Genomic DNA, 16,139 nt, shown 5'->3' on the forward strand with positions numbered 1-16,139 from the left:
AATGGCAACCCACTCCAGTGTTCTTGCCTGGAGAATCCCAGGGACGGGGGAGCCTGGTGGGCTGCCATCTATGGGATCACACAGAGTCGGACACGACTGAAGTGACTTAGCAGCAGCAACAGTAAATATTTGTGAACATTTCCAAATCGAAAGGATGTTTTCCTGTAGGAGCTTCTCATGATGAAATAGGGTTGTAAAATTAGTGGTTTTCTCTTTTGAAATGACTAGTAGAACGGTCAGAGCCAAATGTGGGCCTGAGTTGTAATAAGGAGGCATTTCTTTAACATATGCTTTTCATTTTATCAGGTATATTTTTTAGTCTAATGCTTCATGTTAAAGTCTTCCCCTTATTTTTCTTTTTTCTTTCTCCTCACTTTATGCCTGTTACTCTGTTTATATTTATTTGTACGTGTTAAGTCGCTTCAGTCCCCATGACCCCATGGACTGTAGCCCACCAGGCTCCTCTGTCCATGAGGATTCTCCAGGTAAGAATACTGGAGTGGGTTGCCATGCCCTCCTCCAGGGGATCTTCCCAACTCAGGGTTGGAACCAGTGTCTCTTGTTAAGGCTTCTGCATTGACAGGCATGTTCTTTGCCACTAGCACCGCCTGGAAAATCCATATTTGTTTGTAACTTGCCTATCTTTCTTTCTAGGAATGAGGTACAATACAAATAAAAGTTTTTCTGTAATTCATTCATTTACTGAGTCTTTACAGATGATGCCTATCATTCTTGTCTTACTACCCCTGATTCTCATTCTTTGAGCAAATAGGTTAATCTGTCCAGTCATCACCTTTGTTTTCTTAAGTGCAGAGACCTGTAAGTCTCTGGTAAAATTCATTAGACCTCCTACTCAAGTGTCCCCCTAAATCAGCTTCCTCCACATCATAGCCTTCTTTGCAACTCCAGTAGTATATGCTGATTTGTAAACAACCGATTCCATCTGCTTGTTTGTTTTCCTTTGTCTTCGTTTATGATCTCTGTCAGATGTCATCAGAGCTCAGGTATGGTATTTACTGTAGAGTATGTGGCAAAAATTTATGTTCATATAGATTCTTTATAATACTTTCTAATGGTGATAATTTTGTTTTTACTAAGTCATTATTACATTTGGCAACATTTTGTGTGCTTACTCAGTCGTGTCTGACTCTTTGTGACCTCGTGGACTGCAACCCACCAGGCTCCTCTCTCCATGGGATTTTCCTGGCAAAAGTACTGAAGGAAATGGGTTGCCATTTCCTTCTCCAGAGGATCTTCCCAACCCAGGGATCAAACCCGGGTCTCCCACTTTGCAGGCAGGTTCTTTACCATCTGAGCCACCAGGGAAGCCCTATCTGTATTTAATCTAAAACTTTTCCTTTTTATAAACCTGACTCTGAATTCAGTACTTTATGTTAACTATCTGTGTTATATATTTCTTCTTTTAGGTTTGGATTTCCAGGAGGTGGTCATGGCACCTTGTCAGGTCAGGAACGCTTCCTTGTACCTCCTCAGCAAATGCAAGGATCTGGAGTTCCTCCACAGCTCAGAAGGTCTCTATCTGTAGATATGCCCAGGCCTTTAAATAACTCACCAATGAGTAATCCCGGTGGACTTCCTGCACATTTCCCAGCACAGAGCCTGCCGGTTCAGCAGCATAACATACTGGGCCAGGCCTTCATTGAGCTGAGGCACCGGGCCCCAGATGGGAGGCCCCGGCTGCCCTTCCCTGCTGTTCCTGGCAACGTCATTGAGGCACCCTCCCATCCCCGCCACGGAAGCTTCATTCCCCGGCCGGACTTCCCAGGCCCCAGACACCCAGACCCCATGAGACGACCTTCCCAGGGTCTCCCTCATCAGCTGCCTGTGCACCCAAATTTGGAACAAGTGCCGCCATCTCAGCAAGAGCAGAGCCGTGCTGTCCATTCGTCTGCGATGGTCATGAGGTCTCTGAGTCATCCCTTGGGTGCTGAGTTCTCAGAGGCCCCTTTGTCAGCCTCTGTGCCAGCTGAAACGACATCTGAAAATTTACAGATGACCACCCAGTCTTCTGATGGTCTCGAAGAAAAACTTGATTCTGATGACCCATCTGTCAAAGAACTCGATGTTAAAGACCTCGAAGGGGTTGAAGTCAAAGACTTAGATGACGAAGATCTTGAAAATTTAAACCTGGATACAGAAGATGGCAAGGGGGACGAGTTGGACACTCTGGGGAATTTGGAAGCGAACGACCCCAACCTGGACGACCTCCTACGGTCGGGGGAGTTCGATATCATCGCCTATACAGACCCGGAACTTGACCTGGGAGACAAGAAGAGCATGTTCAACGAGGAACTGGACCTCAATGTCCCAATTGATGATAAGTTAGATAATCAGTGTGTATCTGTTGAACCTGAAAAAAAGGAGCAAGACAACGAAAGTGTGGTTCCTTCTGATAAGCCTTCTCCTTGGAAAAAATCCACTGTCAGCAGCGAGATCAAAACGGAGGTACTGTCTCCAAATTCTAAAGGGGAAGCCACATGTGAAAGTGAGAAAAGTGAGGACGGTAAAGATAGCGTTGATCCTCCCTGCCCACCGGCCTCTGCTCCTCTGGACGGAAGCGACGGGGACAAGGCTCCTGCGCAGCCCTGTGATGCAGACCTGCTGGAGAAAAGGGCTACGCGAGAAACGACCGGCCCCAGCCCGCGTGTGGCTCGTGGGGCCACTCAGCCGCCTGCTGAGGATGCCGTCGCCCCGCGCGGCACACCTGGGCCAACTCCAGTTCTCTCAAGTTTACTTGCTAATGAAAAACCTGATTCTGCAGACGTGAGGCCGTTGGCATCTCCAGCACCAACTCTGCCGGCCTCCCCGTCTGGCCACGTGTCAAGTTTGCCTCCCCCTCTGATGACACCGCCTGGTCATGTTTTGGATAATACCATGAGTTCTAACGTGGCAGTAGTCCCTCGACTAAACCATGCTTTCCCTCAGGGTGTGCAGGTAAATCCAGGCTTCATTCAGGGTCAGCCGCCAGTAAACCACAGTTTCGGGACAGGCAAACCTGCCGGTCAGCCTGTGCCCTCGACAAGTCAGCCTGGGACCAGTGGCATGTCTGGGGCCCAGCAGCTAATGATTCCTCAGACGCTAGCCCAGCAGAGCAGAGAGAGGCCCCTCCTTCTGGAGGAGCAGCCTCTACTTCTGCAGGATCTTTTGGATCAAGAGAGACAAGAACAGCAGCAGCAGAGACAGATGCAAGCCATGATCCGTCAGCGGTCTGAGCCGTTCTTCCCTAATATCGGTAGGAGTTTCTCCGAGTTTCAGAAATTACTACCATGGGCTTTGGGTGGAATGTGGTATGCTTACAAGCTTTTTTCTGTATTAAAATTACATGTGGCCTAGAGTACTGAGGGTTGTATTTCTGTTCCTTCTTCAGCTTTGAGATGAAACTGACTAAGAGTTTTAAGATTCCTCCCCAGTAAATCAAGAAATTAAACTCTTGGAGTTTCAGACATTCTCAATTCTATTTTTTATGGGATGACTTAATAGAAATAAATCTCTTTTGGTTCATTCCTTCTATATATTCTCATTATTGCCAGGTATTTTCAGAGTCATTGAAAGGTGAATTTAAAGAAATTATGCTAGGAGAAAACTTCTCATTTGTACAATGAATGCTTGGCAGTTTTTTTAGTCATATAAAGCTCTCTAACTTATTTCAGTAGCTTACTAATTTGGGGGAACGTGCCTCCCCCCCCCCAAAAAAACAAAGCAATGCACTAAGAATGCTTGAGTGTCTCTAAGACAAAGAACTAGCAATCAGGGACACATTCCAAGGAATCCTTTCTTTTTTTTTTTTTTTCTTTTAATGCTTCTTTTTCTAAACAATAAAATTGACCTTCTGTCGTACATTCATTGCCAGTTCCATCATTTTAGCCCATTTCTATATGCGAAGAGGTCTTTTCCCTTAGCCTGTCCTTATTATCAGAACTTGATCCATTTTTCTCTTGAGTAATAACCAATTTAGCAAAAATTCCTTAGTATTTGTAATAAGTGCAGCTTCTCATCATGGTGGAACATTCTGCTGAGCCTTGTGAAAGTTCAGATGAATGGAATTCATCACTTGAGGTTACTGCTGTCATTTCCCTTATGCCAGTGTTTGACAAATACCTTGTTTAGATTCTTACAGGACTAAGGTATTAAATGCGTTGATCACTTAGATGGAAGTAAATTCAGGATGAGGTTCTCATAATTCTTTACCTAGAATAGAGACCTGTAACAGTGATTGTTAAATAACAAGGAATAAGAGTCTAAGTTGTGTGATGTTTGTGAGTTACGTTACCTCTTAGTGTCACTTGAACCAAGTACTGTGAAATAAGTAACTTTAAAATATGTTTGTTCTTTAGATTTTGATGCAATTACAGACCCTATAATGAAAGCCAAAATGGTGGCCCTTAAGGGCATAAATAAAGTGATGGCACAAAACAACATGGGCATGCCGCCGATGGTCATGAACAGGTAGGTGCTGACGCTTCTCGTGCTCACTGTGCATCAGAAGCACACGCAGTCACTGCTAGCTGCTGGAAGGAGCATGTAGTGACACAAAGCTTGTATTCTAGGGATGAATGGGAATTATTTCAATTGGTTGTGATGTCAGCGGAATATAATCAAAAGCAAAATGCTGTACAAATGTAAAGATTGAATTTTCATTCATTTCAGGGTAAACATAATAAAGCATCATAGAATGGTTTGCAAGATTGGCTTGACTAAGCAGGAAATTCAACGTATTTAAGTGCACGCTTGTTTAGGTACTTTGGAGTAGGTAACGCTGACCAAAAACTGCTTGGGACAGAGATGCTTCATCCAGAGTAGGCAAGGGTGAGCAGGGAAACAGACATTAAACTGCTCTGTGCTGAGAATAGAAGATGGTGTGTTAGTCTGAAGGTTTTTTGTTCCATCAGAGGACGTATGAGAGTTAGCACTTTGAAACTTCATAAGCCTTTTCACTATTAATAGGAAAAAATGCGAAAATTACACATCAGAGAAGATTATGAGTTATTCGACTCTCTTAATTTCTGAAATTATTTACACCCCCTAAGGGTTTCTTAAGTTCTGATCATGGACCATCATCAGAATTATGTGGTAGCTTTTTTAAAAATTCCTCTAAGATTCCTTTACTCAACTGCAGACACACTGAACCAGAGTATCTGGAGACGGTGCTTGTGGTTTTAGTGGGCACCATGGGTGGTTCTTTTGTATATTGCTGTTTGAGAACCTCTGTCCATAGAGTAGGCATAGAGCCTCAGTTTAGCCTAATTGCTTGTTGAGTGTGGGTGATCGTGGAATTGAATGTGAGTCTACATGAATTTAAACACAGTTCTTCAAAGGTGCTTTGTTGGATACTTTGGAAATGGTTGAGAAGCATTGTTGAGATCAGAGAAGAGACTGTAATGACTTGCATGCACAGCGTCTGTGAACACTGTTTCTCCTTCATGAGGATTCTTAACTTTTTTATGTCGTGGACTTTTTGACATTCCAGTAAAGCCTTTGAACTCCTCAGAATATTTTAATGCCAAACCAAAATATTAAAGAGGAGATCATTTATATTTGAAATAGTTCTTTAAATGTAAAAGTTACGGTATATGTGCTTCTCTAATACATGAATAAATTGGGCAGTAGGCCTAATAACTACCATAACTTCAAAAGAATGATGTGATGAACCTAAATGACCAATTGGGTTTGTGCAACAACTTTTGCCATGAAAATAACAAGTTCTGTTTTTGAAAAATCACAGTACTGCTGATAATACTGTAGTTTGCTGCCTGTAGTCAAAATAGAAGGAAATTGTAAATTTAATTCTGCACTTTAAAATACAGACCTGAGATTTGGAACCCCTGCTCCTTCAGCATAAGTCTCTACTTAGACACACTGATGTGTTAGTCAGCCGGCAAGTTGTTAGTGCTTCTGCTGAGGTCTTTGAGGAGGCAGAGATGATGATCCCTCCTTCATGTGGTGGCATAAGTTGAGGGTGATGGACAGTGAGTGCTCTGTGGATTGAGAGCCCATTCCACACCAGGCTATAGTGGGGCCTGGGGGCAACAGATGAATCAAAAACCTGAGTAAAAAAATTAAAAAGCTTATGTTCCAAATTGTGATTAGACGTTAATTGTAATGTTAGACATAGTTATCTACTTAGACATTAATTATAATGTTCAATAAATAATTTGGAAGATATACGTTGAAGCATTTGGTAACTCTAGATGCAGTGTTTTCATTCAGAGCGGTAATGTTTCTGAAGTTTTTAACTAGAGTAACATTTTGCCAGATATTTTTAACCATGTAGACTTTTTCTTAGTCAATGACCAGTTTTTGATTTGCTCTAACCTTTAGACATAAGGATATATGAAGGTTCTTAATTAAGATGCATCTTTTGTTTTAAATAAAGATCAGAATAAACAGTTTGATTATGTAAATTCTAAGAAAACTATGCCTTCATTATTTTCGAAAAGATTTGAACTAGTTTTAATGTCTACTGAGGCACGTAACCGAGCGGGCTGTCTGGAGCAGCCTCAGGCTCTGCAGCCACACTAGTCACTGTGGGGACGTTGGTCTCTCTGGGTCTTCCTTTCATCACAGGTAAAATGAGTAGGAAGGATTCGCACACCACACAGTTGTGTAGTAGCTGCTGCTGCTTCTAAGTCACTCCAGTCATGTCGGACTCTGTGCGACCCCACAAGTGGCAGCCCACCAGGCTCCCCCGTCCCTGGGACTCTCCAGGCAAGAACACTGGAGTGGGTTGCCGTTTCCTTCTCCAGTGCCTGAAAGTGAAAAGTGAAAGGGAAGTCGCTCAGTCGTGTCCGACTCTTAGCGACCCTGTGGACTGCAGCCCACCAGGCTCCTCCGTCCATGGGACTTTCCAGGCAAGAGGACTGGAGTGGGTGCCGTCGCCTTCTCCGTCGTGTAGTAGGTTGGGGCACAAAAATACAGGGCCCAAGTCAGTGCTTTTGACAAGAGACACGTTGCCATTAGTCCTCCTTCCTTGGAAGAAAACGGTTCAGGACGTAAAGATGATGTTAGTTGCAAATATTTCTTTGATGCTCAGTTATTCTTTCTACAGGTTCCCCTTCGTGGGCCAGTCAGTGGCCGGGGCGCAGAGTGGGGACGGCCAGACCCTCCTGCCACAGGCAGCTGCTCAGGTATTGCCGCCCGTCGCCAGTCACTCTCGAACCCTAGTGCCTTTCCCTGTGTGTCTCACTAGGCTTCACAGTGAGGCCACTTCCAGGAAACAGTGGGAGTCCTAGAACGCTGCCACAGTGTGCTACCGGCTCGGCAGAAATAAGATACTTCACTGTTTTTTTAGGGGCGAGACAAGTTAAGGTTAAAACATTGGCAGTTTCTGAAAAGGATCTGTTTGTTTAAGGGTAGAAGGTCACTTGGAGGGAAGCCAGGTACTTAGGGTCTTAGGGTTTGGTTTCATTTACCTTTAACTCCACGGAGACGTTTTCACGTCCAGCATTTTAGAATTCACTCATTACATTTAAATGTAAAACTGCTACAAATTCCAGAAAATAATGATTATAGTCATTTTATTTAGATACAATCACGTGGTGCAGTTTATTCCTTGGAATAATTTAATTTTGAAGTACTTAACATTCACAGTAATCAGCTTTAAGTGTAAATATTTAGTGTCAAGTGATGTCCAGGCAAGTTAGAACTACACGTTATATTGTGTTTTCAGTTTTTCTTTTCACCAAGTTCTGCCTAGGAAAAAAAAGAAGAGAAAGCCACCTACTTTCTACATGTCTTTTGGGCACTTTGTTTTTGCCCTGCTTTAGATTTATTATGCTGATAATTATATTTTCAATAAAAAAGAGCCATCTGACATTGTTGAAAAAACATAGGCTTCATAGCTGAGTTTAATCCGATTTCCACTATGAGTTTATTGGGATTTGGGGGCAAACTTTTTAGTCTCCATTTTCTGATCTGTCGATGTTACACCACCTGCTTTGCAGAATTTTATGGTTTACATTTAGTGCATTCTGGGTGCTGATATTATTTGTCGTCTTTACTTTGTCTACAGCTCATGTCTAACAGAATTTGTGAGAACTCAGTAAATGCTTTTTCAAAGTTAATTTTATTTATCAGATTGTTACCAGGGAATTGTAAGATGATACCTATTTATTCATTCTCCCTGGAAAAAATAAGACATTCAATTAGAAAATAAGAGTAATATTTAAATTAGTGTATATTTGTTTTATTACTTGTGCCTGTTAGAGATACCTGTTCTTGTTTATAAATAACTTTGTGAAGTGGAATTTAGTAAATCTGGAACCCATGTTTCTATGTCTTAGTTGCTGAAGAAACCAGGTAGATTTGATCACAAAGTAGGGTTTTATGTGAATCTTCAGCTAAGTACTATTTGATTTGCCCTACTATCATATTTTTGATGAATAACCTCTTAGTTCAAAAATAATTGTTTTTCAACTGAGACCCAGCAAATAGAACAGTTCAGAGGTAGTTTAAAATTTTCAAAAAGTAGGTTGTCACCACAAAATTCATTCTACTTTTTATCGAAACAAAAGCTTCAAAGATGTCATAAGAAATTAAAGTTTTTTCCCTTCCACTTCTTTTTCCTTTTTTTAAGTTTTTGTCCCCCTTTAACTGAAATGTGGAATAAACCTATTTGTAAATTTTACTTATTTTAGGATGGCAGTATAACACATCAGATTTCTAGGCCTAATCCTCCAAATTTTGGTCCAGGCTTTGTCAGTAAGTATAAATCTAATCAGTTACGTGTTCTCTGGGGATTGCTGGTTTGCACTATATTTGTGTTCTTCTAAAATCTTGGAGTTAGTGTAGGTGTGTTATTTGAAGTCAGAGTGCCCTCAATCTTTTATTAAACATCACTGCTGCCCTATTAGGGTCCTCTTCCTCAAGGCATGTATTTCATTGCTTTTCCTTTTTCTGTGCATGAATACTTATGGTTAGAGATGAGTATTTTAATACAGAAAAATCATCTCCCCGTTCTCTTCGGTGCTGCTGCTCTTTTTGTATATAGACTGGGCACTTCACAATCTGTGGCGTAAAACCACTTCTTTTCTAATGACTGTCTGTCAGTGACAAGGACACTAAATGGGAACAGCAAAGGGCGTGTGCTTAAAGAGGAGCCGGGCTTAGCAGCATGGTGTGAAGAAGTCAGGGATGCAGGATGCTACCACAACCTCCTAGTTACCTTCAGGGGTCCCACGGTGCTTCAGGATAGCGTTTAAAGTTCTCCCCAAACTGAACCTTTCTGAACTCTCCAGACTGTCTAGCTAACTTTTTTTTCACCGTTATTTTTCATTTTGCTCACCTCTGCTCTCCTGGTTCCAGAAACCAGAAAGGCTTTCCTTGCGGTAGGTCTCATTCTACCAGAAGCAGAACTTCTGAAATCTTGTGAAAAAGCCTGTTCTAGAACAATGCCCTGCAAATTTAGTAGATGAGATTCAAGTTCATACACAGATGGAACTTCTGGGTTTAAGAACAAACCCAAAGTCCAACCTTTTGAAATTCCCCTTTCATTAATGATTATAATTTGAATACATATTTGCCTTAAAAACAAGTGAACTACTATAACCAACTGGCTTTTTCTGGCTTTATTGTGCCCATTGACTTTGGGTGGATTCTTATTGTATGACGATATTCTGTTATCATTGATGTAATTTTTCAGCTAATGTCCTTCTTGGAATTGTATTTATTCATTTCTTTGTCTTAAAGTGAGTCAAAATGGTATATTCTGAATTTCACAACATAAGATGACTTTTTTTTTCCTTAACTTGGCATCAGTGAAGTAAAGTGCCCTCAAAGAATAAAGTAGGAATATTGCTACAAGAGGAAGAGATACAGCTGTTTGGGGAGATATTAATGACAGTCATACAAGTAGAAAAGATTTTACTTGGTTAATGGCTTATTTATAGGAATATAAATGACAAAATTCTTAAAAATCATCAGTTTTTTTAACTTACAGATTTCCTTTATAAAACAGACTTCATATTGGTCCTTTCTAAAACATTCTAGGTTCTTTCCCTGTTAGTTCAGGACATGTTTTCACTATTTAGAAATAGGGGAAACCTTATAAACTTTGGACAGTTAGCATGGGAAATGATACCTGATCCATGCTCTGCACCTTGGTAGGCTGCATCTTACTTCGTCTCTTCAAAATCTGTAATGTTGAGTTAATCAAATACAAATGTAGTTTTATTTTAGTTAATAGTGTCTTTTGGGTTAGAGAATTTGATAATTTAGTAGATAAAAAGTATCCTATCAGATAAGTCTTCTGCTTCTCAGAGATTGGGTTTATAGTATTTATAGGTATGAGGTTAGCCTGTGTCCTAAGAATATGCATTCTTTAGTTTTCTTAAATATTTTTCTAAAATCTTCTACTCTATCATTGCATTATGGTCTAATATTTAGTATTATGTTTTCACAATACCTATGACAAGGTCATGGTGAAACTGTTTCCTTACAAAATGGATTTGTGTATCTTGTGTTGGACTCTTTAGAAAATTAACACAGGTGAATTTTAATCTTTTCCTCAGATGATTCACAACGTAAACAGTACGAAGAATGGCTTCAGGAGACCCAACAGCTGCTTCAGATGCAGCAGAAATATCTGGAAGAACAAATTGGCGCGCACAGGAAATCCAAGAAGGCCCTTTCAGCTAAGCAGCGTACCGCTAAGAAGGCTGGGCGAGAGTTCCCAGAGGAGGACGCCGAGCAGCTCAAGCACGTCACCGAGCAGCAGAGCATGGTCCAGAAGCAGCTGGAGCAGGTAACACAGAGCCTGCTCGAGATTAATCATGAATGGATTTGGTTGGTGGTGAGTGGCACGCAGAAGTGCGCTGTCAGAAATGACAGCTCTCAGACCTCTTCGTGGGGGCGTGACTGCCCCAGTCCTTGCCCCAGAGTCATGGTCACACAGCACGCACTGCCGCAGGCGCCTCTGACAAGCTGCCGCGTCCCGGCCCTGACGTAGGAAACCCTGCTGGAGCTGATAGAGCGGGAGGAATTGAGGTGCTCTCCCTGCACTGAGGGGTCACCTTGCACTCTTCAGCTTTCCTGGAGATAGCACTTGGGGAGAGCCTCGGTTTTCTGTCAGTACTTGGAGTTGACCTTTGCCTTGCCCTGTCTTTGGTTCCCTAGTCTCCAGTGGAATTTCAGATGGAGCATTTGAATCATTCTGGTGGTTGTTTTTTTATACTATGTTTTTATTAGTGTTCCCTCTCAGTATTTTGATCTTAATATACATTGACTGTAAAGAACTCATTCCTGAAATACAAGACCAGGTGGTTGTTATCTTCCATTATAGACCTGATGGTTCTCAAAATGTTCATACTGAAATAGCAGTTACACTTACAGAGATAAAACTTGAGCTTTTTATTTAAAATAAAAGAGTAATAGTGTTTAAAATGCATTAAGGGACCTCTTGGTATTTACTTGAATTAAAAACTTAGGTTCACCCAAAACCTGTGCGTACACATACGGATAGTATCTCTAACACAGTCACCAAAAACTGGGACACCCCCACACTGCCCGCCGCCGCTCCCCCCCCCACCATCCTTTGATGGTGAATGTTTGGACAAAGCGTGGTACATTTGAATGATGAAATACTTATTCAGCAATCAAAAAGAATGGAACTGCTGAAATACACCACAGCTGGGGTAGATACAGCAAGAGCATTGTGCTGAGTAAAAGAAGCTAATCCCAATAAGTTATATATTGATTCCATTTATGGAAAATTGTTGAAATGACAGACTTACATAGTTGGACAGTAGTTTAGAGCTTGCCAGGGCCTAGAGCTGGGGGAGGAGGATTTGACCACAGAGGGGCAGTGGCCTGTCTCTTGGCTGTGGTGACAGCCACACTGGTCTCCACCTGTTTTGAAATGCATAGAATTATACATAAGAAAGGTCCATCTTGTTTTTGATTGTCAACATAAATTTTATTCTCCAAGTTAATAGTAGAAAAGAGCAGTTTGATTGACTTGGTAGACATCACAGAAGAGCTTTCTGCATAGGGAACTTAGTCACATGCCCTGTCTTACCTAACCTTCTGAACAAGGGGGTATCATCACCACTTTACACAGGAAAGATGGAGGGCAGGAGGAAAGGGGCTGACAGGATGGTTGGATGGCATCATTGACTCAACCAACATGAGTTTGAGCAGGCTCCAGGAGAGAGCGAAGGACAGGGAAGCCTGCTGTGCTACAGTTCATAGGGTCCCAAAGAGTCGGACATCACTTAGCAACTGAACAACAACAGGTAAAGAATCTGCTGAGTCATTGTGGAGATAGATGCGATAGCTGATGAGGCATTTTATCTGCAAGCTATGTTGTTGATCTGTCACTAACTCATTGAAACGCTATGTTCTGTAGCATGCCAGGCTCTCCTGTCCCTGACTGTCTCCCAGAGTTTGCTCAAATTCACGTCCGTTGAGTCAGTGATGCCATCTCGCCATCTCCTCTGCCCCCTCTCTGGCGATTGCAGTCCTTGTTTAAAACTAGGACTCTTCCAGAGTGAGGTTTCATTTCTCTTTCAGTTTAGTTTCTGGGGCCATTTTTTACTGCAAGTAAATATGCTTTTAAGGATTCTTTTATAAATTATTTTTAGCTTTGTTACTGCCTTCTGGTGTATTTCTATAAATTTTTTATGATGAGGGCCTAGTTTTTTGCATATACGTGGATCAAATCCTATTTAGAAATTAATGCTATACTTGGAAAATGGGACACATCATCTTTTGGCGGCAATCCAGTGTCATCTCTTTAACGACGTGTTCTTAAGAGACTTGTAAAATGTCCTAGGAGAGGCCTGGCTCAGCACCTTCTGTATGCAGATCGTGTTCTGGGTGCTTGTTGTGTGTTCATTCTCCTTCACCAAAGTCCAGTGGTGACTTTCTCAGTCCTAGTAGGAAGCCAGTCAGAGAGAGGAGAACAGGTAGGAGTTCCAGCCACTGGGAAACAGGCCCAAACGATGTGTGCAGAGAATATGCTGGTCGGCCTGGGAACCTGTTGATAATAAGTTGAAAAGCTGTCAGCATTTGGGTCAGTGCACGAGTCCAGTATGCGGAAATGCAGCCATTGTGCAGAACACGCACGTCTCGCGGCCCTGTCTCCCGGCCCTGTCTCCTAGCTCCCTGCGTGAGGCGGTGTGTTCTCAGGACCTGGCTTACATCTTTACCAAGGGGGTCCCGAGCGTCTGCCCCCCGGGGCCACCACAGGTCTGGGATGAGCTAGCTCCCTGACACAAGTCAGCCATGGTGTTAGGAGCCTAGTAGGAAGTGTTCAAAATACCACCCCAGAGCGTCTCCATATTTCAGAAATGATACCCATTTACTTTCAAGGAGTTTTACCAATCTAGTCTTTTTAACATGGATGGGAGGGTGTGGTACGTGTGCTACTAATTCATCTTTTTTTTTTTTAACATGCTGTACAATTTTGTATACTTAAATGAAATCTTAACATTTAAATGGTTAAATTTTGAGTTAAATCTCATAGTTAGTCTAACCTCTAAGGCATCACGATTAGCTGATTCCTGTATAACCTTTTTTTTGTGTTTTTTTTTTTGTCCACGGCACATAGTTTGTGGGACTTCAGTTCCCCAGTGACGGTTTGAACTCGGGCCACAGCAGTGAAGCGTGTGGAGTCCTAACCGCTGGACTTCTGGGGAATCCCTTATTGTCTTTTTTTAAATACTTTAAAAAGCTTATGACTTTCAGAGTAAGATTTTCTTAACATTATTATCAAAAAATGTTTTTCAAATTTGTTTTTGGTATTTCATATTTAGAAACATCTTATTATCGAAAAGATTGGCAGTTTTTAGTGTAAGAGTTTTTGGAGGGGGTGATGTTTGCCGTTGCCTAATAAGCGAAATAATTTTGCCTCTACAAGGTCTAAGTGCCTTCTGTGTCACCTACACCCTTACCATCAGCCAGTGTTGTGTGAAGCCTGTAGTAAGTACATATATAATGAGAAGGACTGACTTCTCTGATTCCAGATTCGTAAACAACAGAAAGAGCATGCCGAGTTGATTGAAGATTACCGGATTAAGCAGCAGCAGCAGCAGCAGCAGCAATGTGCAATGGCCCCCCCGCCCGCCGTTCTGCCTGGTGTCCAGCCCCAGCCGCCCCTGGTTCCGGGTGCCCCCCCGCCTGCCATGAGCCAGCCCAGCTTCCCAATGGTGCCCCCGCAGCTGCAGCACCCTGCAGTCATGCCTGGCCACAGCAGCCCAGCCAGAATGCCCAGCTTACCTGGGTGGCAACCTCCCAGTGCTCCTCCTCACCTCCCTCTCAACCCTCCTAGGATTCAGCCTCCAGTTGCACAGTTACCAATAAAAACTTGCACACCAGCCCCAGGGGCCGTGTCAAATGCAAATCCCCAGAGTGGACCGCCACCTCGGGTGGAATTCGATGACAATAACCCATTTAGTGAAAGTTTTCAAGAACGAGAACGTAAGGAACGTCTCCGGGAACAGCAGGAGAGACAGCGGATCCAACTCATGCAGGAAGTCGACAGACAGAGAGCTTTGCAGCAGCGGCTGGAGCTGGAGCAGCGAGGCCTGATGGGCTCCGAGCTGAGCAGCCGGCCACCCGCGCCCCAGCTCCCGTTCTACGGCGCAGACCTTCCCCGCGACTTCGTGCCGCCCCCGCGGCCCCTCCCACCATCTCCGCAGCACCAGATGGGGCAGGCGGTGCAGCCCCAGAGTATGCAGCAGGCATCTCTCAGCTCACCCCCAACCCCAGGTTTCCTGCAGACCAACGAACAGAGGCAGACGGGACCGCCCTCCTTTGTTCCCGAGTCGCCCTCTATTGCAGGAGGAAGCCCAAGTTTCCACCCCGTGAAGCAGGTCCATGGTGGTCTTCCTGGGCCTGGCTTCCAGCCGTCCCCCGCGAGGCCGCCGTTCGCACCTGCTCTCCCCACGGCCAGCAGCGGTCTCCCTGGCGGCCAGGACCCGGCCGTCACCCAGGGGCAGAGCTACCCCGGCTCGGCACAGTCGCTCATCCAGCTGTATTCTGACATAATCCCGGAAGAGAAAGGGAAAAAGAAGAGGACCCGGAAGAAGAAGAAGGACGAGGATGTGGAGTCGGCCAAGGCGCCGTCCACCCCCCACTCGGACATCACTGCCCCGCTGACCCCAAACGTCCCAGAAACTACCTCTATGCCCGCCGTGCCCGTGCCCAGTGAGCCCCCGCAGCTGGCAGGACCTGAGGCGCCAGAGCCCACGGGCCCGTCCCTGCCCAGCGGGGAAACAGGTCTGCTGTGCGCCGAGCCAGAGGTCCAGCCACCTGGCAGGGACTTCACACAGGGAACCCCAGATCAGCAGACCTATGCGGAGTCAGAGGCAGAGAAGCTCTCCATGGAGACCCCTGCCGCTGCCCAAGAGGCAAAACTGGAGACCCCCGAGCCGGAGCAGGGCCCGGGCCTAGGAGCACCCAAAGCCGAGCAGCTCCCCGAGGACCAGGCTGAGGAGCAGGCCATAGCCGCCACCACCTGCCCTGCGCACAGCCCTCCCCGAGCCACCGGGGCTCCTGCTACCAAAGGGGACTCGGGCAATGAGCTTCTGAAGCACCTGCTGAAAAATAAAAAGACATCTTCCCTTTTAAATCAGAAACCCGAAGGTAGTTTTTGTTCAGAAGAAGATTCTACGAAGGACGGCAAACTGGTCGAGAGGCAGAACCCAGCTGAGGTGGTAAGTATGGCCCAGGAAAACCACAGTGTCCTTTGTCCTCTCCTGTTTCACCTTATGGTTACAACAGATTAGTGCCAACCTTTTATAACCTTTTTATTATGGAGGAAAATTCACAACATGGACCTCGTGTTTTGATTTATACCCATAAATTATTATCAAGAATAATTTATTATGTTTTTCAAAAATCAGGGATGTGTAGGGTAGAGCATTTCATACCTAACGGGTCCCATCAGCTGATCATCACCATGCTGAGTGGGTCTCACTCAAGCAGAGAAGTAAGTGTCTGTGTGTCCTAACTGCAGAATGCGTGCAGTTTCCCTTAACCTCTTCGCGATAACAAAGTAGCTCACGTGCCCCTGTAGTGCGTACGGGGATCCATTCTGTTTCACAGTGTTAACACGTCACGTTACACACACGGGCTTAACGTGTAGACGTCATTTTACCTTTGTGGTTTTCCACGTGTCAGTA

At 44.0% G+C, this 16,139-nt stretch overlaps 1 protein-coding gene across 1 annotated transcript in view; it reads left to right on the forward strand.

Annotated features, from left to right (window-relative positions):
- The window catches only part of KMT2C (lysine (K)-specific methyltransferase 2C), a 179,156-nt gene that overhangs the window by 139,280 nt on the left and 23,737 nt on the right, over window positions 1-16,139 (forward strand). Inside the window, exons 38-43 of the mRNA XM_010857354.1 lie at window positions 1,428-3,253; window positions 4,356-4,467; window positions 7,067-7,145; window positions 8,655-8,718; window positions 10,527-10,759; window positions 13,980-15,671. Coding sequence (XP_010855656.1) covers window positions 1,428-3,253; window positions 4,356-4,467; window positions 7,067-7,145; window positions 8,655-8,718; window positions 10,527-10,759; window positions 13,980-15,671 — 4,006 coding nt within the window. The remainder of the gene's footprint in view (window positions 1-1,427; window positions 3,254-4,355; window positions 4,468-7,066; window positions 7,146-8,654; window positions 8,719-10,526; window positions 10,760-13,979; window positions 15,672-16,139) is intronic.

This window comes from Bison bison, unplaced genomic scaffold (assembly GCF_000754665.1).
Source record: "Bison bison bison isolate TAMUID 2011002044 unplaced genomic scaffold, Bison_UMD1.0 scf7180017864379, whole genome shotgun sequence".
NCBI classification, from domain to species: Eukaryota; Metazoa; Chordata; class Mammalia; order Artiodactyla; family Bovidae; genus Bison; species Bison bison.